This window comes from Vanessa tameamea, chromosome 5 (genome assembly GCF_037043105.1).
Source record: "Vanessa tameamea isolate UH-Manoa-2023 chromosome 5, ilVanTame1 primary haplotype, whole genome shotgun sequence".
In the NCBI taxonomy this organism is placed as follows: domain Eukaryota; kingdom Metazoa; phylum Arthropoda; class Insecta; order Lepidoptera; family Nymphalidae; genus Vanessa; species Vanessa tameamea.
This window is the reverse complement of record NC_087313.1, coordinates 10,068,843-10,096,630: the sequence shown is the minus strand read 5'-3', so window position 1 is coordinate 10,096,630 and position 27,788 is coordinate 10,068,843. Positions and strand designations below refer to the sequence as shown.

General features: G+C 30.5%; 1 protein-coding gene across 1 annotated transcript; it reads left to right on the top strand.

Annotated features, from left to right (window-relative positions):
* LOC113392525 (homeobox protein B-H1-like) lies at nucleotides 1–27,788 on the top strand. Its single transcript, XM_026629011.2, has 4 exons — nucleotides 1–591; nucleotides 14,656–14,884; nucleotides 26,222–26,443; nucleotides 26,614–27,788. The coding sequence occupies exons 1-4, from the start codon at nucleotides 453–455 to the stop codon at nucleotides 26,858–26,860; spliced, it is 837 nt and encodes a 278-aa protein (XP_026484796.1). The 5' UTR covers nucleotides 1–452; the 3' UTR covers nucleotides 26,861–27,788.

The following is a 27,788-nucleotide window of genomic DNA, read 5'->3' as shown; positions in this document are numbered from 1 at the left end:
GCCCGCCTCAGTCGCAGCCGACACCTCGCGCCGAACGCTTGCGCGTCGCTAGCTATTACGAATCTTTACTTCCCCGCGTACACTGATCGCAGCGTCGGATCACCGCCGTTTTCCACGTGATCTGCAACGAATAAATTTAGAGTTTTGTGTGTTACAAATATTTTGGAAACCGTACTTACTGTTTTAAAGGGTGAACATTAAAGTGAGGTGAAGGACGGCGATGGTTAATCGGACAATCGGCGAGTATTAAAGTTATAAGACCTAGCGTCAAACGGGTGTCGTGTGATGTGCCGTGTGCGGTGACGGGCGTCGACAGCAGCGGCGGAGACGTCGGTTCGGACGTCGAGCTGGGGGCTAGCGAGGTGGAGGTAGCGGTGGGCGGGCGGTGGCGCGCGCGGGCGCTGGATGCAGCAGGAGCGGCGGCGGCGGGCCAGGGCCCCGGCGCCGTGGCGATGACGGTGCAGCGCGACGAGCGCGACGCGCGCGCTCCACGAACTCGCTTCATGATAACAGACATACTCGACGCTGCGCCTAGGGACCTAAGCGCACATAGAGATTCCGATTCGGACAGATCGGCTACAGACTCACCAGGTTAGTTATTATATAATTATAATAAAACTTACGCTACTCTTGTACCGATGCATATATTTTTGACGAAAGGATTAGAATATGAACTTGTAACAACTTTGGATTATTTAAAAGTGTTTTAATAAAAGGTTGAATGAAACTATTGATACTTATATTTTAGTATTGAGTATAAATGATTAAGTATGTAATTATTAATAATCAATACTTAATTATGGAGGCTTTCTATGGAATATATTTACAAATGCAAAATTATTTTAATTATAAATATTATCGTAAGATAGAGGCACGTACCCGCTGCGTCTAAGAAAAGACTTCAACGGGTCTGACGGCATTAATAACATAGAGTTTGCATAATGTAATAGTAGCGTTCTAATTAGAAAAACGGCCTAGACATATTTAATTGTTATTCATACTATATTATTTAAATATTATAATCTATTAATTGCTTACACCGGCTGTTTGATAATGCCGAGAAAGACGATAATGATCGTCACGCAAATGAATTCGTTTAGAATTTTCTCAGAATTTTGCAACAATGCGCTGTTTTCTAAGCTATTAAATTATTGAGTGACAATTATATAACAGTTAACTGGAGCAGCCTCCGCATAGACTTACTCACGCCTTGAAATAATCACTCATTGTTACGAATTCAATGATATTAAATAATGAAAAGACACATATCTGCGTATGAAGAAATCACTGATAGAGAGAGATATCTTATTTAATAAGGATACATATATTTCTAAGTATCATGGCATTATGCGATTTATTAAACATTGTATTCTGGTTCATTTTTAGCCAAAAGCATACGAATTGGGATTTAACGAAGTCATGATATGTACAGTAGGCAATAATATTTTTCTACTTGTATAATTAAGGCTTTCATGTTAATAATTCTTGTGTAAATATAAAAGAAGTATCCTATTGATAAATATGAATATATAAACAGCAAATATAATCACGTCGTAGTTGCGACTCGTAATTAGAAATCGTCCACTCCGACAATACCAGTTCTTCTTAAGGTCTACAAAGCATGTGTTCAACGCTTGACGTGAGGAAGTTCTTTATACAAAACTTCTATTGAATCTGAAATGACGCGCCATCGTGTGTAATGAATTTGTAACTTTCCAAACAATGACAAAATTATACAATGAAAATTCTAACTGTTTTGTATTAGTTTTCTAATTACATTTTATTATATAAAAACTATTGTTTGAGTACATTAAAAGTTTAATTCCGCTTAATTAAGTGGAAGTCATACTAACATTATAAATTTAATGAATAAAATATTCGTTAACTTAAAAGATTATCTCTTCATACCAAGAGAAATGACATTTTATTGTTAATTTATAGCATACATTACCATATTTAGTTATGCTAGAAATTAGGAGTTAAAAAATAAAAATTACTATTAAACAAACAAATGAATGTCGGCAATTAATTATTGAGACAAATTGTTGATACCACCCAGCGTCTACAAAAACAACAAATGCTTACTTTTGTTATGGAGATTAAATCGAAGTTGTGTGCCCGCGGGCCGCGGTCGGATCGCACTAAATGTATTATGACAAACGTTAGCGACATTAGCTAGAACTTAGAATATTGATTAAACTGCTATCTACAATTTGCGATGATATACATATGTTTATTACAGTAAATAGTCTGAGATAATACAGAAAAAATTGTGAATAAAGACAAACAAAAAAAAAATAGATGCTATAAACTGTAAATGTATTCAACACGGACCACAACTAAAGTAAATCTATATCATAAAAACAGTCGAGTTGAATCGACATCACAGCCGATTGTGTATGGGACGGTATCCGACCTACAAAAGGTCTTGCGTCGGCTACGGATGCAATTTCATCCGAAATAAAGGTTTGTCACAACGAGCGTCGGGCAATCACTTGTAACAAATGCTGTGCGACTTGTTCATGGATAAACTTTAAGATTTGATGTGATTGATTTAATCACTATTAATAATTAATAGTACTCAATGTTATATTTTACAATAGATTTATTTATTTAATTTTGATATTTCTTTTTTGTATTATAAGCAAAAGAGATAATATATTTTGTTTAAATCGTGCATGATGCCCTAATCTGTCTGTTCTGTTGAACTCATGATGCGTTTAGTTTTTTAAATTTATCATGATTATTACTTAAAGTTTTATAAAGTAATTGTATTAAAGTTGAAAAAAGGATCGTTTTATTACATGCACTAATTTACAAACAAAACCATGAATTAGTTCTCTATGAGGTTTTAATAGCAAAAATATTTTTATAATAACTACCTTCTCTATATTTGAAGATTACTTAAATATTAATGGCCTATTGCCTGCAGCTTTATTCGCTTCTAATTCGTACTTCTGGTTCTGTTTTGATCAGGGTTCCAGTAGTCGTAGTATCCGTATAATTTTCTATTGGTTTTAGTTTTTTTGTTACTATCAAATTTAACAAAGCGGTGAGCCATGAAAGCAGAACGGACGAATAAACAAAAAAAAATTACTTAGAAATAGTTGTACAAACAGACTGTTTAATAAACTTAAGAGATATAATTTACATATAAGCATAAAACAGCAATAGGATATAATATAATTTATAAATTATCATTGAAATAATAATAGAATTCATATTAGGTATTTGAATAAACATATTTCTTAATTTTTTACCACGTACTCACGGCTTAAAACATTTTGGTTAATATTATAATAAAAAGATTGTAAGCATGATTCAATCTCCTTATATAATAAATTTAAAAGATAAAAATATATCTCTGGTATATTATAATCACATAGTCAATTCATCATTATCCTTTTTAAAATCAGATTTATATAATTGTATATCAATTTAGCATGACACATTTGTTAAATATATTTGTAGGTGCTTATTTTTACGAAGGATTAAAATGAACAGAAATAATCACAAACTACACAAGACTTTAATTTGAAAATAAACTATAAATCCAGCTTGTCTAGAAAAACAAAAACGTTAACTTAAAAATAATAGTCAATTGAATGCTAATGTTTGATAAATAAATGACTATTAACGTGAGTGTTAAACAAATCGACTCTATATTTTATCGTAAAAAAAACATCTGAATAGCTGACCCGTTGTCCGTCTAGGTTCGCCTTGACTACATTAAGATAGCAACACACTAAACTACTCAATATTTCTTTATTCTAATATTATACACGATAACACGTAATGAAAGTAAATTTTACGTATTTGATTAGACATAATAGATGCAAGTGATCTTGCGGTTGAATGTGGTACTGTCCTAAATACTATGAATAACATTTAGAACGATAAGACAAATGCAAAACACATGATCATAATTTATATTCAAGAATTTCAATAGGTACTTAATATAATCAATGAACTATCGAACAAGTATTGTAATTAATAATATTCAATATCCAATTTAATTACAAACAATATTGTGATAACACAGATAACAAGACATTGTTTTATTTAACATTGTCCTTTATTGTACCTAAGTATGCGTGGTTGTATATATGTTACGCGTAATGTCGCAATTCTTGTAATATGTAATTCGGGTATATACATCTATCCTATGATAAAACCGGATTCAAATTCGTCACACTCAATATATTTGTATAGACGTGCTCGAAAAGCCACTATGTAACGGTTTCAATGAAACGTAATTTTAATTTATTTTTTAATTGCCCTTATCAACTAACTGAAATAGTGGCACTAATAAATAAAACGTCAGAATATTATGAAAAAAAAAACTAATTGTCGCATAATTTACGTCTAAGTTTTTTAATAATTTCTGATGAAACTTCAAGAGCATTGAATATGATTTTCATTAATTAAATGGCTGCGTGTAATCTCTATTGTGATATAACTTCTCATTATTTTATATTTATCCGAACTCGTAACTAATTATTAGTATCTAAGGTAATTTATCAGGAATTCGTTTGTAAACCTCATGTTTAAAAATGTATTATAAATGCATTTATTTTTGAGATAAATATACAACAAACATAAAGTGAAGTAGGTACTATTATTCATAATAGTGTTACTTAGTCAAATTTAAATGATAAAGTAATTTATTTTATCTCAATGATTTCGTTTATGATTATGATTTAAATTATTTGTAATTTATTTTAAAATAGACTTTGACATAAATTGTACATAATCTTTAAAATAAAATCATTTTCACACAAAACAGGTTCGAAATATCGGCTCTCTCGCTCTAATGTGTGGTATTAAAAGTATAGCGATATTGTTATTTCTATCAAATTCGTTTAAGAGATCGGCATTAATGTTTCTTCTCCTGCTAAAAAAATGTAGATCTTAATCATCCTCGCTGCTACACTGCGGATGTACATACATACGTTAAGAGCCCAGAATTTCTTTCTTCCCACGCAGGCTCTTTCACGTTTTTTTCTTCCATCGCCGATCGTAAGATAAATTTGTAAACACCAACTCGCGACCGTCAACTATGTTCCACTTGTTCTGTATTACACCTCTCAGATGTTCGTCTCGTTTCGTATTATATTTAAAGAAAAACTTTCAGATTTGTTTTAAACTTAAAACTGATTTACTGACGAATACTTTCGATTTTTAAATATTCACATTCATTTTATCTCTATTTATATAGATATATATATTCTAACATTTTGGCACAATAATTCTTAGATAATCTCTCGAGATACATTATACAGATAATACAGATACCATTAAACTAACGGTATCGTTAATAGAACTGTATAATTGTTTGAGTTGAGTCATTTCAATTAATTTAAATAATTATTTCAAAACACTTTAGCCTTTTATTTATATTTAATGTTTGTGTATCAATTGAGAGAATTTATGTGTATTTAAATAGTTCACACACACATAAATTACTTTAAATATCTCGAATGAATGTTTAGTTTTCAATCGCATTATCCCGTCGACGATTTAATAGACAAGCTGATAAACTCGAAGCGTTAAATAAATTAAATAATAAAACGTATAATGGCCACGATAAATACAACTCGTTCGGAACACTCGGTTCCGAGATAAGTAAGCCCTTATAAAACGGACCAAATTAATCCTGGCTGAAAAGCCTCTCCTGGGCCCGAGGGAAGAGAAAAAAAATGACGTCATAATCAGCTTTTTGTCAAATGTCAAGTTCAGTTCGCTTTTTAAACTTTAAATAGCTCACCTAATTCATAAATGTTCGTGCGATTTACAGTTGGTACAGTTGCGTGCAAAAGTCGGTATTAAGTGCATATAAAGAAATTGCATAATATGAAAAGTCATTATATTCGGAAATGATCGTTAATAACGTTAATCTTTCCGACTATATGCCTTATTTAATGATTTTAAACCTGTCAATTACTGTACTCAACCTCCGCCGGCAGCAATTAAAATGTCTACGTACAACTGTAAATACAAAGCTTCTTGCATTGTAATTTAAAAAACCCATTTACTGAGAATGTGAAAAATACAGCGTTTATAGCAATTAGTGTTCATAATATAAACTGACTGACAATTTACTAAAGTAATTAATCTCCACTTAATAATAGAGACGCGGTCACACAATTAAATCGATTACACAGTAAAAAATATTACTTTGATTTTAGCGCTTGTCAAACGCGATTTCCTTGACACTCCCTTGACACTTGTAATTTTATAAGGTAATATGCACATTTAAAAAAAATGGTAGCAAATAGCGTTTTGCCATTAAGTATACCTTTACGAAGCCACTGGTTCGTTACTTGAAACGTCAAACCTTACTTCAAGCGAACACCATCGTTAAGCTGCTTAGCATACCTTGTTTTGGATCAATTTATGTTATACAAGATTATACTCTATATTAAAGGCCATAAAGTTCATTTTACCAAATTGGACACCGTCGTGACTTTTGGCATCTCGATAAGCGTGAGGTGACAATTCTTTCATCGCACCAAATGATAAAATCAAAACTTTTTAGTGTGACAATAAATAGATTATCATTGATATAAATAGGCCCAGTTGAAATCTCTCATAATACGGCTCCTATTCGCGGCTTTGTGTCGCATTTGACAGGCGATGTGAGCTGTGAAATTGAGTTCGATTTAAAATATAAAAGTTCGTCTTAAGACTTTGTGATTAAAGTTTTTTTTTTTTGTTAGGGATTATTTACAGTCTTATTTGTTGTACTAATGTTGAATTTTCAAGCCACTGGTTTGTTTACTGAGCCAAATTTTAATGAAAAAAAAACTTCTTAATTTTCAAAACACATTTATAATGTGTGTATATACATTAAATAGTAAATTTCTTGTTGTTATTTTAAATAAATCAGTCAGTGACTCAAGTTTTGTAAGCATATCATATTTTTGGGTAAAGTCATGTGAAGAGACCGTGTAATAGCTTCTGAAATCTGAATGTCGACTTGAGCGGTTTCACATAGAGTAACGGAAATAGTATAATTTTTCATACGATTTCACATTGATATACCCGAAATCGTCAACTTATAAGTTTGATCTATTTTATCCGATACATTTAATTTTATATGCTACTTTTAAAATAAACGTTATACTTTTTAAGAAATTCACATTTAATAAAATCAATTATCCATAAGTACGTACCTCATAGGACAGTGTGTTAATATGTTGTGTACTAAAATCTTAAATTAAGAAGTTATATATTACGGATTACTCGAGTGAAACAAACATAAAATCGGTCGTGTAATCCCTATTAAATAATTTACGTAGAAAATCTTAAATGTCAATTAAATAGCTTTTAAGACTTCGTACAAAAATATGAATAGTTTGTGCTAACCCTAAGAGATAGTCATTATATGAATTAAAGAAATCGTTGTATTGTAATCTTGTTTACGTAAACATATAATTACACAGATTTTCTAATTGCTATCGTGGCAAAAATCAGGCAGCTCGTTCCAGTATTGTTTTACGATTAAAGTGAATGCAAAGATTAATTACGGGAAAACTTATGTTGAATTCATAACTAACGCTTCTTAGAATGTTATTTAGATGATTGTTCATTGATAAATTATTTTTACATTTATAATTTTTAAATTGAATTCGAAACATCTCACAGATAGTATTAAAATAAATAATTAACTTACAATTTGAAAAGGAAAAATAACGATTTTACATTTTACATTACAGCCGTAATTTTATATTATTACGTAAATATTGGCATAATACAATTTAATTTACGAAAAAATTATATTCAGTGTAACAGAACCTTATAAGTATCACACTTTAATTAAGTCATTTAACATAGTGAGCAAAGCCCAAAATGTAGCAAATTAAAATGACATAAAATGAAAATATCATTCATAAATAAGTAAATGTTCATATTATAATATATATTTCGTAAAGGTATATTACAAAAAAAAAGTACCAATATAAATTTTAAAATATTAACATTATGCATATATACGTATGTTAAGGACAATGTTGGGATACTAAATAAAAAACCTATTATGGTTTATGATTTATAATTCGTGAGTTTTGTTAGTGAATTATATCAATAATATTATCTGTGAAGTGTATTACGACACACTTATGATATAACGCCATCTCATTGAGCGCATTGTTCACTGCGCTCGCGCATCTAACATGGCTTCCACTTACACGATCATCATTAATTATATCACTGCGTGAAACAAATTATTGTCTTTAAAAGGTATGTGTGAGTAATTTTATTATTAGTTAAAACCACAATTTATTTTAATATTTAGAATATAAATATTCTTTATGTAACATACTAGCTGTGCCCGCGACTTTGGAATTTGACAAAAAAGTTATTTTGTTGTAGCCTTAGTTACTCCTTCTTACATCAGCTATTTGCCAGTGAAAGTCCCGTTAAAATCGGTGCAGTCGTTCCAGAGATTAGCAGGAACAAACAGATAGACAAAATTTGAATAAAATTTTATTTTGTCATATGTACATATGCATTTATTAAAAAGCGGTTATTTTAATTTTACAAACAGACACTCCAATTTTATTAAATGTAATCGATAATAATAGATAGGCCCGACTATATGAATTTATCTTAAAAATTTCTTTTATTAAAAACAGTAAGGCTACATAGCAATTGTAGGTCATTTAATAAACATTATCCGTTTAAACAATGATTTGGTGCATTTCTCTGCTCAGAGCGTAGAAGTTTTCTATAGGTATGTATCGCCATGAGGAACTGTTAGTTCGATACATCGTAGTGTAGTTGACATTTATATATTTTGTATTATTAATAATAAAGACAAAACAAATAAAACATTAAATATGATTTACAGGACATAACAAAGCAACGATGCTTCACGTAATTACGAAACGAACTTTAACTGGAACGATAACATATAGTTAAATTTATTAAGTTTTTAACGCAATTGTTACGTGTTTTTGTTCAAGTAATTATAAACTAATAAATGAAAATTTTGCGTTGGAAGTTTTTATTTCGTAATTATGACGGACATATTTTATCTACGCTGGCTACTTGTATTAAAAATGTTTTACATGATTTTCCTTATTGAAGAAAATGTACATGAATCATTAGAACATAAGCTAACTTGAGAAGCTACTTAACAAATGTATATACAAAATAAGAATGATAGCATCTATTCAAAAAATACCTAGGAAATAAACGCAACGAGGGTATGACGCAAATATGCTTAAAAAAGTTTGCTAAAAGAGATCGACACTCAGATCCATTGCTTAAAATATAATACGAACTATTATTATAATAATCAATACGAATATATTTAAAGCCTGTTTTATAAATTAAACTTTCGTATAAAAAGTCAATGTCAAATAAACTACACTTTTTTGTTATTAAATTTAAATGAATGATATTACTTAAATTTAAATTAATAATTTAGTTAAAATATAAGTACACATTATTTTTTCCGAAACAAATAATGTGCTTTATCTTAAAATGACTTTGATAGAGTTAAGATATTTATGTAATTATTGTGATATGTTTCATGAATTAATTAACCATTTTGGTAAGGAATAATAATGCCATTTTAGGCGCTAAAGCTCGTTGTAGTATAAAGAGGTTTTATTGTTTAACTATGTAGAGGTATTTTCTTAATTATAAAATAATTGATGAAGGCTGTGAAAATAATGGTCTCCCTGATCAAATCTTTATCAAGAAGGTTAATCTCAAAGAGCCAAATTGCACGCACGCTCTCGATATTACCCTCATAGTTCGATTGCAATTCCAATAAGATTTTGAAGAGATCAGACGCAAAACATCGTCGAGGAGATTCATCGACGTGTGTATAGCACCGGGCTGCTATTACAATTTTTTCACAAATTCCCAATATTTGTGAAAAATATCACTAGACGGTCCCGGAAGAATTGCCTGGAATTCGGCATCTTTAGCTTTTTAAGGCATAATTATAAGTACTGGTAACCAATTGCTTAATTTACTTATTATTATTTTAAAAAAGACCCATTATACTATCGAGTTGTGTTGACTTCAATCACAACGCTCCCCCGGGACGCATACCTTATATGTAAACCCAATTTATGCATCTCGAATTTCAAAATTGCCTTTGAATTGAAACCATTGATCGAGACTATAACAATATTACGTAGATAATGTTGTAAAAAGCATAAAATATTACTAAAAAGACTTGCTTCTAATGTATATAATTGTTCTCGATAGAATTATTTCTTCGTGGGTTAAAAAAGTAACTCTTAATGTATTTTTTGAAATTCATTTCGGTCAAATATTTAAATATTTGACCGATTTTCAAAGCACCTGTTTATACAAGTTTATTTAGTGCATGGTATTTAAGTCGTTTGAATAAAACTAACCTTCGCAACAAAGACAAGCCAAATCACAGAGTGTTAAATTAAATAAAGCGATATCTATTCATGAGGTCACCTTGTAAATAAATACTATTAAAATTGTATAAGCGTTTGACACATTAAGGTCATTTAGATACGCAATTGTAAATGTAATTGGATGAAAGTATTGAATTATTTTAAATCTATTAAAATATTAGCATATTTTTTTCTGAACTATATTTTGCCCTCAATAAAAAGGAAATCCAGATGAGGGAATTTTTCAAGCTATATCGTATTTTGACGAGTAAGTGTTAGATTTTATTTTAAGGTTTCTTTAATTAGTTAAACGTTTAGAATTTATACCACCACGCTGGTGCAATGCGGATGCATTTTTTATTTACAATTTTGAGCATGAGATAAACGTAAATACATGATACCGCACTTATGCTATCTCGGCTTCAAACTATATTTTTTTGAACTAACAATACCTTTAATTGTTTTATAATTATGCTTTAATTGTGATTTTTGTTATTTAAGATAAGATTTATGTATTTTTTAATTTGGTACTTATTGAGGACATATTAAAATATGTTTGAGAGAAAAAGGCGTGGGGCGTGATGTATTAACATTGGGAGCGGGCGGAGAGATCCCTTGAACTGATAGTGAGAGGCTGTGTTATAATATTCTAGTAGTATCTATATTTGAAGAAATATGAATACGACTGATCAGATGAGTTATTTATAATAAACCTAACTTTAAAATAATTATCATGTTCTTTCTATAAAACATTGCTTAGATAGCTAATTGATGTGAGAGGACTTTAAAAATATAATTACATAACTAGATAAATATATATTTTTTAAATATAAAAAAATAAATAAAATAATTTCGCCATTCTTGTATGGACGCTCATATCTGGTTCTCCTCGCTACTTATAATAATCGGTAGCCACATAACCGAGTACTGACCTTAATCTTACAGATTTATTCTTGTAGCGATTGGAGTGTTTATTAATCAATTAAATATTCTCCGAATCAATCAAGCGCTCATAAGTAACTTAATATTCAATTAACGGCTTAACATATCTAATAGATACGTGGGATGTCCTTTGGGAGTTATTGCGGTGACAAACGAACGAGGTCGGTAACGTGTTGCTCGATTATAAATACATTAGACAATCTAGCACGTGTATTATAAGCATTCATTATCTTTTTTAATCCTCGTTAAATAAAATCGAAATGAAAAGTCTAAACGTAATTTATAGGTCGTAAAGTTCATTAGAGTTCTTTATATTCGGAAACGGTAGTGGTTCTTAATCGAATCGTAAATTATCAAGTTTAATTCGTAATTAGGTATGTATGTTATGTTATACCTTGAAAATAAATATCGTTAATTAATTTAACAATTACATTGTAATTATAATAAATTATGTTTTTTTTTATAATGAAACAGTTTAATTACTATGTTTACAAAATAGTTTCGTATCGGAATAACCCTTTGATATTTAATAATTATTTTAGTTTTATTTACAATTCATTTTAAATAAATTAAAAAAATAACATATTATCATTATATATTATAATATTATTAGGTAAATTTTTAAATTAATTTAAATTATATTCTATAAAATGATAATGAGCTCATACACGTATACACAATGCACTTTTAATATCATTTTTTTCTACATTGAATGTAATTAATCCTTTTTTGTTTTTATGAACAAGCAGACTGAATAATAATAAATTGATTACATTACACGCTTTATATAAGCTTCACTATAAATAACTAAGTTGATATTAATATACTTATACTTGTTTTTATTTTACTTTGCATGATGTTAGGTTTACTATGTAATTCTGGCGACAAAAGATACAAGTCATGTAAATCTGATCTGTGTAACGGTTGAACTCTTGATTGACTATTATATTAATAAACCTAAAACATAATATAAATATAAACCTGAGTCTGGGCTCTCTCATGATTTCAACAAATCCGTAACACTGAAAAAACGTTTTTGTTTTAATTTATTTACAATATTCTGGTTTTATATAATAAGTCGTATAGCTAAGAGCTGTAATGTTTTTCGATTTGATAGAAAAGGCTTATTAATAAAAGTTTTTTCTTGATATATGATTAGGATATTATTTCATGATTCACATTATACATAAGATTGTTTATGGAAACGATATTTTTAAAAAGTAATTAAAGAAATCTATGATACAGATACAATACATTATGCTTAACATTATTATATATGTCGAAAGCTATGCCAACATAGAACCTGTCATAATTAGTATTTTATTTATTGAAATTCGATAAAGAATAATGAATCAACACTCAATTAAAATTAAGCGAGCACTTGAAAGCCGCGAGTCCGTTGATATAGACATCTCATAGAACTGTTATCATTTATTAGGACAAATCTTCATTTCTCACATTAGGAACTCATTTTTGAAATCGTATTGATAAGGTTAATGGTAGTTTGACGTTTTATGGTAACATTATTGCCCACTAATGATAATAATTTTCACGGTCGAGCAAATGCAGTTGGCAGTTGGACCTTATTATAATAAATTAATGGCGGCGAACCCTAATGGGCCTCGCTCGGTCATAATTACACTCGATATTACAAACTGGAGGGGCGTTAAAAAAATCGCCACTTCGTAGCGTTCCGACAATTTGTAGTCAAGGTTGTTATGTGAATTTGTAAGGAAAATGTTTACATTAAATACTTTTCCAAGGGTTGCTTCGCGATTTTCGTTGTAAAAAAATTGTACCATATATACTAAATTATACTATTGTTTTTAGAGGAAATAAAAATATTCAACCGTAAATATGTTATAAGAAACGCTCTATTCATACAATCTTTTCAAGTTTATAAAGCATTTGTTTGTTTTGAATGAAAATCTCGAATGGTATAGGAATTCAGTTAACGTAAAGTACAACATCAGATTATATGTATAATGCGAAGGAATTAGCGCAGCCGAGTGTAGAAGTTGCGGTTTACCACCCAGGCACTAAGCGCTCAGACTGCTTACTGTCCCCCTATTAACTAACATGCTTGCGAATTGTGAAATACTTATAATATTACATTACTAGGTGTCTAGATTTTACTTAAAAGTAATGTCTTTGAGAATTCATAAAACGGATTCGTGGAATACAACATTGCTTTAATATTTAATTCCGATGAAACGCTGCTTCTATAATTCTATAATACTTTCTCGAAGAATACTAAGATTATAATAATACTATTACAATACTTTATAAATATAATAGTAAAAAATTTAATTGAGCCTGCTTTAGACAGTGATAAGTTTAAGTAATTTTAACTTGTAAAATGATATATTTGTTTAATTTTAAAGGGTTTTTCGTTTACCTAATATGGTAAAGGTCAATATAATTAAAAGACAACAAATGAAACATGAATCGAATCTCCTGATCACTAATAACCTAATTTGATCTTTACATTTCGTCTCGTACCTGAATTGCTTTTAAATTTTGCCGAATTATCTTTCAAGATATGAAAACCACTTTAATTAAGAGTCATTTTACGATAAACGTGTTAATATGTTTGGGTCGATAATAACCATCAAATATTGAACACCTTAATTCAAGATAAAATTACTTCAAATGAAATTTTTGTTTCTGATATTGATATTCTTTTAAAATTAAAATGTATGTAGTGAATAAATAAATAAGAAAAATTCGACACATGTAGTTTGTTCTAATTGCACGATTAGTACTCGTTCAATCTATTATTTGTAAAATAATTGTGCACCGAAAAAATCTCGTTTGCAAGGTAAGTGATCAACGTCCGTGTAAGGAAGCGGTGCTGACCGCAGAAGCCTTACAACAGGGCTTCATTCGAGACAACTTGCTTGAGTTACAAAGCTCTAGATAACCCTGTTAATATGACTGACTAACTTTATTTATAACTTGTTTAATGTATAATGTTTATGATATTACTAGTCTAAAGAGTAAAGTATTCAGTTAATTAAAAAAAACCCAATCATCAAAGTTCAGTCTTCAAATTCTAATCCTTTCGTAAGATGTATGTATAAAATTTCAAAGTGTATATTTTATATAACAATGTATAAGATTAGTATAAGATTTTTCAATCGTTCCTTATAAAATCTATTTCAATATTATTAAAAAAACTATAAATTTCAGAAATACATTTCACAATAAACTCATTTATTGATATGTTTTTCTACGTCCTGTCCAGGAGGTTTATAATTTAAATAAAATATTTATATTAACATTATAAGATCAACAAATTAATTAATTGTCAATACGATTATAGGTGTGAAAGATGATTCGGACGACGTATCCAGTAAATCCTGCGGCGGGGACGCATCAGGTCTTGCGAAGAAACAAAGGAAAGCGCGCACTGCGTTCACAGACCACCAACTCCAGACCTTGGAGAAATCATTTGAGAGACAGAAGTATCTCAGCGTGCAAGACAGGATGGAGCTAGCAGCAAAACTTGGTCTCACCGACACGCAAGTTAAGACGTGGTATCAGAACAGACGGTGAGTTTATTTTTTCATATTTTAATTATTTCTTACTTGCAAAAACAGAATTTAGTAACAATGTTAACTACGTAGCCTGTGTTAGCGCACCCACTTATGGACTATAATATCTATTGTGCAGTTTGTAAGTTTTCGACATTAGTCACCGGTCAAAATTCGCTTGAAAGACACATTTTGACTCCTCTATATATATATGTACCATTAGTCAATCTATTTCGTTACTAAGTTATCGTATGATATTATATTAAATATACAGGGTTATTGGTAATTCGACGTATTCCCGTTAAGAGGTGAGGGGGGTGACTATTTGCGATAATTTTAACCCCCATATGCATTATGCAAAAGTGAACCATTTTTGAGTTATCGCGTTTTTTAGATTTTTTCAAAATAAGTCAAAAATGCAACTTCAAAAATTTATTTAAAAAAAAGTATCAATTAAAACCTATTTTTTTCTTCTGATTTATAAAAACGATTTAACACTGGATATTTTCAATATTTAAACAATAATTATCGGTCCTAATTTAAAAATGCGAGACGGAAAACGATATTATTTCAATATATTTTTTATTTTTTCACTCAAATATGCCAGAAAAACAAAAAAAAACATTATGAAACTTGTTCTGCAGATTATTTTAAATACATAATCGTTTATTTAGCTTTCCGAAAATGTATAAAAACTAGGAATTTATTTCAAAGCAACCGAAATAAAATGATCAGAAAGGACGCTGGTGGAAATTCGTATTCGAACATGACCGAATTCGTACTAAGGGTCGCTCTTTAAAATTCCTACAAAATTGATTTAAAATAATAACCAATGTAAAAAAACTTACATATTTACTTAACTTACTTACTTAATACAAATTTAAAATAAAATTTAGATACATAAACAGTTCAGTAGCTAAGTTACAATTAAGATATTTTGTATTATCATTTTAATCCTGTGCACGTTATTTACGAAGAGGATGCTGAAAGAAGAGTTGCTTTCTGTAGATTCATGCTTAATGAGGATTTAGAAGATGCATCTTATTTGAAAAAAATCCTCTGGACCGACGAATTCAAATTTTATCAAAATGGTATTACTAACTACCACAATAAATATTATTGGAGTGAAAAAGTGGACAAAAATCCTAATAAAAAGAGGCCAAAAGGATCACAACGCCGTTTTTCGGTCAATGTCTGGATGGCAATAATTGACGACAATTTAATTGGACCATATTTTTTACCAAGCAATCTAAATACTGCAACTTACGAAGATTTTTTGGCAAATAAAATGTTTGGCCTCCTCGAAGACGTACCTTTGGCTACTAGGCAAAATATAATATACCAGCAAGACGGATGTCCTACATTTTGGTATCAATGCTAGGCGATGGCTTAATAGCCATTTTCCTAATCGTTGGATAGGCCGAAATGGACCCATCCCGTGGCTCACGAGGAGTCCGGACTTAACGCCGGTTGATTTCTATATTTGGGGTCACATGAAATCCCTAGTTTATGACGTCTCGCCTGTGTCATCCGCGGAAGAAATCAAAATAAGAATTATGAACGCTTCAAATATAATGCGGAATAATTTGACTAGTTCGGTAGTTAAGTCACAACTTAGAAAAAGAATGCGACTTTGCGTTCACAATAGGGGAAGTCACTTCGAGCAAGAACTAGGCTAAATTACAAAATATCTTAATTGTAACTTAGCTACTGAACTGTTTATGTATCTAAATTTTATTTTAAATTTGTATTAAGTAAGTAAGTTAAGTAAATATGTAAGTTTTTTTACATTGGTTATTATTTTAAATCAATTTTGTGGGAATTTTAAAGACCTTTAGTACGAATTCGGTCATGTTCGAATACGAATTTCCACCAGCGTCCTTTCTGATCATTTTATTTCGGTTGCTTTGAAATAAATTCCTAGTTTTTGTACATTTTCGGAAAGCTAAGTAAACGATTATGTTTTTAAAATAATCTGCAGAACAAGTTTCATAATGTTTTTTTTTGTTTTCTGGCACATTTGAGTGAAAAAAATAAAAAATATATTGAAATAATATCGTTTTCCGTCTCGCATTTTTAAATTAGGACCGATAATTATTGTTTAAATATTGAAAAATATCCAGTGTTTAATCGTTTTTATAAATCAGAAGAAAAAAATAGATTTTAATTGATACTTTTTTTTTAAATAAATTTTTGAAGTTACATTTTTTATTTATTTTGAAAAAATCTAAAAAACGCGATAACTAAAAAATGGTTCACTTTTGCATAATGCATATGGGGGTTAAAATTATCACAAATAGTCACCCCTATCACCTCCTAACGGGAATACGTCGAATTACATATAACCCTGTATATGGATATTTCAATGAATTAATAATTTTCACGTAATCATTAAATTAATTATTGAATTAATTCAATTTACGGTAGGGCCGAAGATATGATACGTGTAAGGCATTTCAGTGTTGTTTAAAAAAGTTTCACCAAAAGGCACTCATTTAATTTAGGGATAAAAAAAATCGCTCAAAAAAATATATAAACAGAAAATTATAAAACAACAAAAATATTTTATAGTGTAGTAAAAAATGCTAGTAACATTTCGAAATATTTATTTTCAAACAGTTAAAGAATTCTTTTGAGAGCTCGCGTATTGGTCGAAATTTATTCATAATCAATATTGAAAACTTGAGAAAGCGTTTATGAATTTGCATTGATTAATTATCAATTTATTTTGTGGTAACACTTAAGTTCGTCAATACCAAGAAAAAGGTACTAAACTCTCTGCCTTTGTCTTATTATAGAGATTAACGAGTCAAACCACAAAGTTCATAGTTTAGGACTATCAAAGTGATTGAGTTAGAGAGTGAGTCCTAAACTATGAACTGTGTGGTGGACTGTTAGAACATCATAACGAAAATCGATTCCGACAGATCGGTTGTCATTTTCTCCATTCGCTTTATATATTATAGAATATCCATCGTAACGAATATATTAATTATGATCTAGGCATTAAGGAAATGTGATAGCTGATGCTGAAACAACTTAAAAACTTTTAAATATATATCAGACCGTATCAACCGTGGCCGTATAGAGTATAAAAAACCAAGTATTGAATATGGTATTTGAGGAATAGCTCAAAATTATGAAGAGAAAATAAAGTCAAGATCAAATAAATAAGCCAGTTATGTTTTATATTACGATAATGATATATTATTTCCTATAAATGCGATCTGAAAAAAATCCGTCTCCTGACTACAAATTTCCTTCGAGTTACATGATAATTGTGAAGAAATGCTATTAAGTATTCCTACCTCCCACATCGTAATGGGTTTATAAGACTGAATACGTGTAAGACGGCTCGAATGAAGAAAGCAATTATAGCTCGCTACTTGATAACGGTCTAAGTGACAAGAGAAGTAATTGAAAGAAATTAAATGACATTTTTTATTACTATAAACGAAAATAATATTTCGTATGAAGTGCAATATTAATACGTTATTACTTATTGTTTTTACGTACTATTGAAATATTGCAGCTGATTTTTAAGCCGAGTTTCTGGATGGAAACGGTTTAACTGTTGAATTGAAATAAACCTAAGAATATAATTTTTTCGATATAACCAATCGTAATATCTTCGTTTGGCAAATAGAATAATATATTACTATGCTATAACATATTGGTTTATGCGCTATTAGTGACCGTGTAGGTCGGATAGGTGACGCTGTAGACAAGATTTATAATTTTGGCCCAAAATACTTATATTTACTGTATGCGTAGTGGCTAAAAAGAAAAATGCTAATTATTGAAACTGATAAATGGATGAACCGTTGTGGTCGAGTGAATAATAAATTTTGTCATTCTTATATTTTCTAAGTTGATATAACTATATAGGTAGATATATATGTATATAATATTAAGCTGCTTCAAGGTAATAAGTAAGATATTTGAGTCGACATTTTAATTCGCATTCGCTTTCAGTTATAAATTAAGACAACAGTAACTTGATGTACTTCGTGAGATAGTCGGCGAGTCACACACAGACAACGCTGAGTCAGCGTATTGTCATACTGTAGCCGCTACTCGCTCGGTGTATGGATCTCGATTAGCCACAATGATATATATTACGAATAACGTTACCTTCGCGTAATAAATCAATGTTAATTTTAACAATGTTCATATTTTATTTATTCGTAATATAGCTATTACACATCTGTCTTTTAAATGAGTGTTATTTAGAAGGTTTATTGAGTTATGTCTACGGCTTTTTCGTAAACATTTTGAGAATAATATTAGTTTATATGATAACAATCATATAAACTATAAACATGATCAAACTATAAAAGGTTCCACTGATGTTTTTTTAATAAAAACAGTGCTTACTCTATACAAACAAAAATAAAAATGTGTTATTATACTTTTATAAACTGGGTATCTTCTTGGTATTTTTTATTAATAAAAATATACAAATAATAAAACATTATTTACCTAATGCTAAAATAAATAAATAATTTAAACAATAAATATACTCTCAATATTCAGTTAAAAACACATGATGTTAATCATCTTAAATCACTTAACGAGTTTCGTCGTCGGCTGTACCAAAGCGGTTATTTCAAAAACAAACGTCAGTAATTAGACCTTAGCTGCCGCCGACCATGCCACCTCTAGACGCTTCATAAAAACGATGGCAGCCAAAAAACTGACAATCTCTAGTTTTCTATTACGATATATTTTTTATAATAAATAATTGTTGTTTTACGTACATGCATTTATTTCGTATGGTAGCATTTAATGATTATTATGTATAGTTAGTATCTAGTGTCTGAATAAAACGAGTAATTTAATTGTTGATTGATTAAACTAGTTTTGTGAAATCGCACTATTAATATATTTGCATAAATTAATGCTCACGCGCATTGGTCCAAGATTTTATGGAAAAATTTATAATAAATGTCATATAGGTACATATGTATCATAGACATAGACGATCAATGATAATGGTTACATGAGGTGTTGCGCAGGCGCCGCGCCGCACAAGTTGTCGCCCGCCCCGTCTGGTGCTTTTTTCTATCGATGTAATTTTTTGCTTATTCTTTGTTGGTTTTCTATAATTTCGGTGAAACCAATGTTTGGTCTTCGATTTTTCGGTTCGTGAGAGGGTGTGAAATTGGAGTTAATTGAAGATTTAATAGCTTTTGTGTGCGGTCATTTTCTTATCTTCTTAAACATTTCATGGAACCCGTCTATGTGCATGTGTCGACGCTTTATGTTTATAATTGAAAGATACCTTTAATTTTATTGGCAGGATACAGAATTTTATTAGCAATGATAAAGATTTTAAGACATTATGATCTTTATTACATTAAAATCATATATTTCTTTTGCGTTTAACCAAATTAAAATACAAAGCTGTTGTTAAAAATAATTTTCTGGACGTTTAACATTAAACGATTCTTATCAATCAATAGTAGACTCGTTACAAAAAAGTTAAATATTTTTAAAATTAACTATATTTTTGTCCTAAGTTGACATGACAAAACTCCAAAACATACAAGACATGATATTGCAAATAAAATCGATATTGCAAAGAACAAATGCTTCGGATTAGGATTGAGGACCAGATTGTTGGTACGTGTGAATCGAAGACGGTCGGCACTTGACCATCCACAGAGCGCCTGCAAGTCATGGCCCAGCCGGCGCCGACGCACCGTTTATTATAAAGCTTCCGCCGACCAAATTGATACTTTTTTACAACCATTCAACGGTTTATTTACTTAATTGTTTTTAAATGATTTCTTGTGTGATCACATCAGAGCGATGTTTCTGTCCCTTTTTGGACAAAACGAGAAGCACTCGTGTTTTGGCCGTTTTCCATCATTGATACCAACTTGTAATTACATTTTTTTCAATTTAGTACAATTTTCAGTGGCTGTGAAATGAAACTAAAAGCTTTGTTAATATCCTGGAAATAATTATGTATCTACTGTTGGTTCATAACACTTTTTTAAATTTGGTTCATTAGTGGATCATTGGTAGATAATGTTGTTTGTTCTAATGATTTATTATGTCTAATACATATATTATATTGTATATATAGGTATATGACATTATATATTTTATTTTGACTTGTTAATTTGAGTTCAGTTAAAAATCCCGTCACAGCATATTACGAAAAAAATTGTCCAAAATATTATAAAAATGTTTATTACCAAATTTAATATGTAGGTATAATTTACGTTTTATGATAAATACATAATAATAAAATAGTATAACATGTCTATATAGTATTTGTATATATTTACACGGAATTATTATTTTGAATCCAAAAAATCACTTTGCCGTTTTAAATGAATCATTAAATGAGAAATATTATTTCGCTTGTCCGTCGTGCACATATAATAGGCCGGGGGCTCTCGAACAACGTTTATCGCCGTTTAGTCGTCGGCGACGTGTAATCCCCGCCGATTACCTAATGACGCATCGTATAATGCCACACTTATAAACGTACATTCGCAAAGGAAAAACGTAGAAATCGATCACAAAATGTTATAAAAAATATATTTTACGTTTGATCAAATTCATTATAATATTGTGAATGGAACTTTTGCTATGAACATTTCCCGATTAATTGTGTTAAATACATGAATTTCATAATTTATCTAAGACAGTATCCACACGTACTACAAGTTCCTCCATCCATCTTCCATACAGCAGTAAAAACGGTTCCGAGTTTGTTCTTATATAATGCTTCTACAATTTCCTCGTATCCGTCTCGCAAATACTTAGCACCATAATACTGTAAGTCGATTTTCAACATTTTACGATCAGGTCGACCATCAAGGGTCCAATTTGTTTATCATAAATAACTCTCTTGATTAGTTCAAGTACTTCTGTATCATTACCGACTAAAATTGTTATGATAAGTGGCAGTTACAGATATAGTAAAGATATGTATTTATAAACAATAATTCTAGATCCTAGCAGATGACAGAATTCCACAGTGATTGCAAATTGTAGGAATCAAAGTTTTTCATGCGGACCTAACTAAATGGAAATTTAATTTTATCAAATTAACTTTAATTGAGTAATGGTATAAATTGTAGTCCTAGTTTTTATGATTAACACAGCCGATTTGTTTTGCTATTTTGATAATGAAATGAAATGATATGAAAAAGTATTAAGTGTTCTTTCGAGTAAGCTTCCCAAAAGCCAGTACACACAGTGTGAAATACAACACTTTACACAATATGGCAATACACAACAACACCTAAGCTACAAATAATAGTAGATGTGTTTATGTATAGTAGATACAATAAAATTCACATACAGACACATACCTACATATGAGCTAGATTTTGTTTAAAAACGATGGAAGAGATTTTTTTTTTTAAACTGGACCAATTTTATGTTTTATTAACTACTATTTTCTTCTCGTAATGACAGCTTTTTACAAAAATCTTATGTATGATGTAGTGTATGCCTATATACCATATACCATAAAATGTTTCTTCTCACTGAATCGCATTTACCTTAACCTTTATAGTTACGGAGAGGTAGGCAAATGTATTTAGTAATAAAGTATTTAAAAAAAAATGAATAATGCTCTATTTGAAAAGTTATGTTAAATTATAAAAAAACAGAAACAAAAAAGAAAACATAACAGAAAAAAAAATTGTATTAGGAACATATAATAGTTAATAACAATTTTTTCATTTAATAATAGAAGTAAATCGTACAAATTCTTAAATAAGCATTTGGAATGTTTTCTGACTCAGATACTGTTTTATTATATAAATATTTCCCATTGAATCATTTTATTACCCTAATTGTTGAAATATTTGTATTGATAAGAGGAAAAAACGTGTGGAAAGGCAGCTTTGTATCATTTATTTAATTTGCCTGTAGATAAATCCGCTAAAATGTGATTGCTTGCTGTTTTGTGCTCAGACACACTGGTGGAAAAAGATACGCAACCGCGATAAATACCGTTTAGGTAATTATTTCCTTAAACGAAAGTAATAAATAAATGATTATAAACTTATTAGGATACCTTGTGTATATATAGTGTCATATATATTTTAAATCAAGTTAGTAGTATATCATAAGTTAACCTTTTTCTTATTTATTGAAACTTTTTTAATCGCAATGAGAACAACATTTCGAATTAATTATTTTTCTTATGCGTTAATTTCCCATCGTTTTAATCTTATCACGTGTGTTATGTTTACCTTTTTATTATCTGTATTTAATTTAAAATTGTCAAAAGAGTTTTTACAAGTAAATGTAACCACAATCATGTGGTACATTTGATATATTTCTTTTAATTGATGTTTTATTTATTTATAATTGTATGTATGTTTAATCTTACTGTTCTAAAAATCATATCTGAAATGCAATACGTGTGAGTGCACGTCCCTAATGACATAATGTAAGGGTTGCGCGGGAGCTACCAAGAAGCACTAATCGCTTATAGCGAACCACTAAATTACACCTCCAGAGACACGGGAATCGAACCAAGGACGCGGAGGTCGCCTGCTTTATCATTTAGAAACTAATCATTATACTGCAGATGCCATTTCAGTTTTGGCCGGTTCATAATATAGGATTTCTCGTCCTTTTAATTCGTAGTATGCAATTTATTGTTCTAATTTGGATATGCCGTTCAAAACGTCAATTTAGTATAGACATTTGCGACCAAATACGGTCTGTCTGTCAAAAGTAGTCATAAATTAGACTGTAATTTGTGTATTTAATTTAATTATAGCACATGTATGTGCGGTCCGTTTTTATGAAACGTATTTGCATCATGACAAATCATTTATTATTAAGGACTATTAAACTAATTTCGAGGAACCGTATTTATTATTATCAGTTTTTTTGCGAAGTATTAAAATTATTTTCCATTGAATTCTATTATCCCACCAGATGTAGTTTTTTGTTATAATTAATATAGTAACGACTACGATGTATTTGTCTTCAGTATCATTCAAGATTTCTTAGAAATGAAAAGTATATAAGTAAAGTTGTACCGTTGAAATGTTCCTTTGATCGCAACTAAGTCGCTAAACAATTCCCATAAGAACATTCATACAAGCGCGTCTTGAAAGTTTCTAAACAGCGTATAAGTAACGTTCGAACAACAATCAAATTGAGCCCAACGCCCCACAACTTAAGAAGCTTAAGCACCAAGTGTAAACGCAAACAGTTTGGATCGATGAATGTATTCCTTGTTTGTCGACTATACAAGCGGAATTCGCATCACGTCTTCCAAAAACTTAAATCGAGATAAACAACCTCCTCCTCGGAGAGGTCGTAAGCAAGATCGTTTTAATGGACGATTTTCGTCTCTAAGTTAAACACTTAAGGCCCGTTTTAGAGCGAACATCCACGAATAACAATTGAATCAGTTCACGCAGCATCAAATCACTAAACCACTGGGCGGAGCGTAGACAGACTCCACCGGGGGACCGAGGAACAGAGACAGTGAAGACTCGTTCTTATGACGTTACGTGCGTGTGGGAAAGAGAAAAAGTATCGTCTGTTAAGAAGTCTCGAGATGGCAGGCCGAATTTAAGTGCGCTCGGAGAGCTTTTTGTTCGTCGTCCGCGGTAATAATAAAAAGAATAGTGTCACTGAGCAGATTGCCTCTCTTTCAGCACTTGACAATTAAATAAGAGCTCTTGAGTGTTCACTCCTCAGTCCGACCCGTCATAAACATGATTAATGTAAGCGAAGCCTCTTTCTATTCATCAAATGTCGGCTACTGATAATTACGGAGCGGTATTTAAAACAAAACAACTTATCTCAGGTTGCATTAAAGCTTCCAACACTAGATATTTACTACAGATATGATTTTTATTTTATTTAGTAAAATATATATGTACTTCAATTTAATATATTTGCATATTAATAACGGATCCAACTAATGGCTTAGTATTAGATAAAAACATAAAGCGAAATATTTCACATTGTTTTGAACTTTTATTTCATACATATCGAAACTAGCTTTACAGAATAAACATTAATTTCCCACAATAACAACAAGTTATAACAATTAGTCACAAAAAAATTAACGAAATTCAAAACTATTAAATTCTCAAACTACGTACAAAAAATAGTTTAAATAAAATATTTAATGACATACCATAAATAATTTTATGAAAGACGAGCAATAAAGCATTCGAACTCCCCCTCATTTACATTTAATAAAATTAAATGATCCATTTAAAGAAATTAATTAACGAGGTAACCAGTGAAGCGTCTTCTAACAACCACATCAAACCACACAAAGGGCTCTTCCCTAACAAAATAATAATAGCAATGATAATAACTCCCTTCGTATTAATATAAAACTCACTCGATGACAATAACGGCTCTTCAACTAATCGACAACTGCAAAATGAAATTAAATTTCACAATTGGGGATGTTTTCGGTCCTTTTCAATTTTGTGGGTGAATAAAAATTACTTGTTTTTTAAATATTTTATAACGTTGCTTAATTAAATATATAACGAAAGCGCTCACATTAAGAAATAATAATAATAATATATTATGATGATACGGAAACACATTAAAGTGATAATACTGTCTCTTTAGACAAATACTCTTCTAAGAGTTCTCACAGTTCCCCTAACTTATCATGTCGATTCTCTTCTTCTTTATTTCAATGTCTTTACCTAAATGCTTATATGTAAATGATACATAGGAATTCGTATCATGTTGTTTGCATCCTACAAATTGAATATGTCTAAATTGAAATTAAGAACGATGGAATAGATCATTTTTGAAGTATGTTTTATCCCCATTGCGATATCTTGTAATTTATACTGGCTTACCCTTTTCGAATGAAGCAAATAAATCAAATTAAATCACTAGACGACGCTTCGGTGAACATACGAGTGCCCAAGACGTTTTGTCAAATTTATTATTTTATTTATATTTTTTTATTACTAACTCTATTGTGGTTGTCTCATTGTATTCTGGAGTGGTCTGTGACAAATTTGATGACGATTGGGGTCACAGCGCTGAATAGGGTTAGTGATCTATAGGTTTAGGGTTCGTAAACGACAGTTTCAAAAATTTTAGAGTTGATTTTTAGAGTCGTTTTGAGCTCGTAATGTGACGTAAAGTGCTCGGCAAAGTTTCTTATGGTATTTGCAATAGATCAAAACGATTTATTTGATGATTCAATGAACCGATATAAACCGAAGTTTAGTAATATTTTTCGATAATAGTTTTCCGTAGCCCCATTTCACGCTTAATAAAATACTTAACAAAAAGTTTTTGCTGTATACATGATTTATAGTGCTATTAGAAATACCAAATCAGTTGAATTAATTATTAAATATTCTTCAACAGAACGAAATGGAAACGTCAGACGGCAGTTGGTTTAGAGCTACTAGCCGAGGCCGGTAATTACGCAGCGTTCCAGAGACTATACGGTGGATACTGGGCGGGAGTACCGGCTTACCCCGCACAGCCTACACCTACTGCCGACCTGTATTACCGACAAGCTGCTGCTACTGCTGCTGCTGCCGCGTCAGCCTCTGCTAACACGTTGCAGAAACCCTTGCCTTATCGGTGAGTAGTATTAATAATAAAATATTATTGTTATCTATTTTTTGTTGATTAAACTCCAATATCAAACCAACTGATCATATTTTTGAATTAAATAAATTTACCCTTGATCGTAAAAATCGTAAAACATTTTCAGATCATGTCGTTCTAGCTAAAATGAGTTACATTTACAGGCTGTATCCAGGCGCGCCTTTAGGGGGCGTTCCACCTCTAGGCTTGGGGTTACCCGGTCCTTCGGCTCACCTCGGCTCCCTTGGGGCTCCGGGGCTTGGAGCTCTAGGTTATTATGCACAAGCAAGACGTACACCCTCCCCTGACGTCGACCCGGGGAGTCCAGCCCCTCCACCCCGCTCTCCTCGAGAGCCTTCTATAGAACAGCGTTCTGACGACGAAGATGACGATGAAACCATACACGTGTAAAGTCAGTGAATAAAAGACAACAAAGACATAATTTTGCAAGTTTGGTTCGTGTAAAAATCTCAGTTGTGGTCGCAAGAAATGACTTACAAGTGACTATCGCAACTGCCAAGACGTACAAGTGCGTAACTAAAAGTTATCCTGTGAAGTGAAAGTCACGATTGAGTTTCGTTACCTTTTGTTGAAATTCAGAAGAGACAGTGCATATTTATTAGTTGCGTTTAAAACATTTCTCGAAGAGACGGTTCGTTGTGATGTTGAGAATTGTTTCGAAGTGGACAATGCTTGTCCGTAATAATTATGTGATATTATAAGCTCGGATAAATATTATTAATAGTAGTGACAAGTTATGTATAATATAAATACATTTGATGTCGTATAACTCTTGCTATAAATATTAATTATAATGCTTTCGGAGTTCAAAATTAGCAGCAAGCTGGTCTTGATCATATAATCTTATTGTTTACAAAGATGGGATACTTAATTTGTATAAAACTATTGATTTTACAAAAAATATATAAATCTAAATTCATTTTATGAGCCTATGAAACCTGTATGTATTTTGTTTCGTATAAATTGCCACTATTTAAATTAACAGATTATAACAAACGCATAAAACATTTTTATAATAATTTATCTATGTATACTAAACAGTATTAACTTCTTAAAAACAAATAAATAATATATCAACATTAATTTCAAACAATTGATACAACGTGCAAATAAATTGTGTATAAATATAAATGTATAATTATTATTATAATGTACGTATTGTTAGTATTAAATACACAAGTAAAAAATAAGATTAGGTATACAGTATTGTACCTAAAGCTACTATAGATATATGGCAATGTACTTAAGCAATCTAAAATGTGGCATTTTATGTCAAATAGATTTTGTGGTGTTTTGTAATTAAAATGTTGTCAATTAA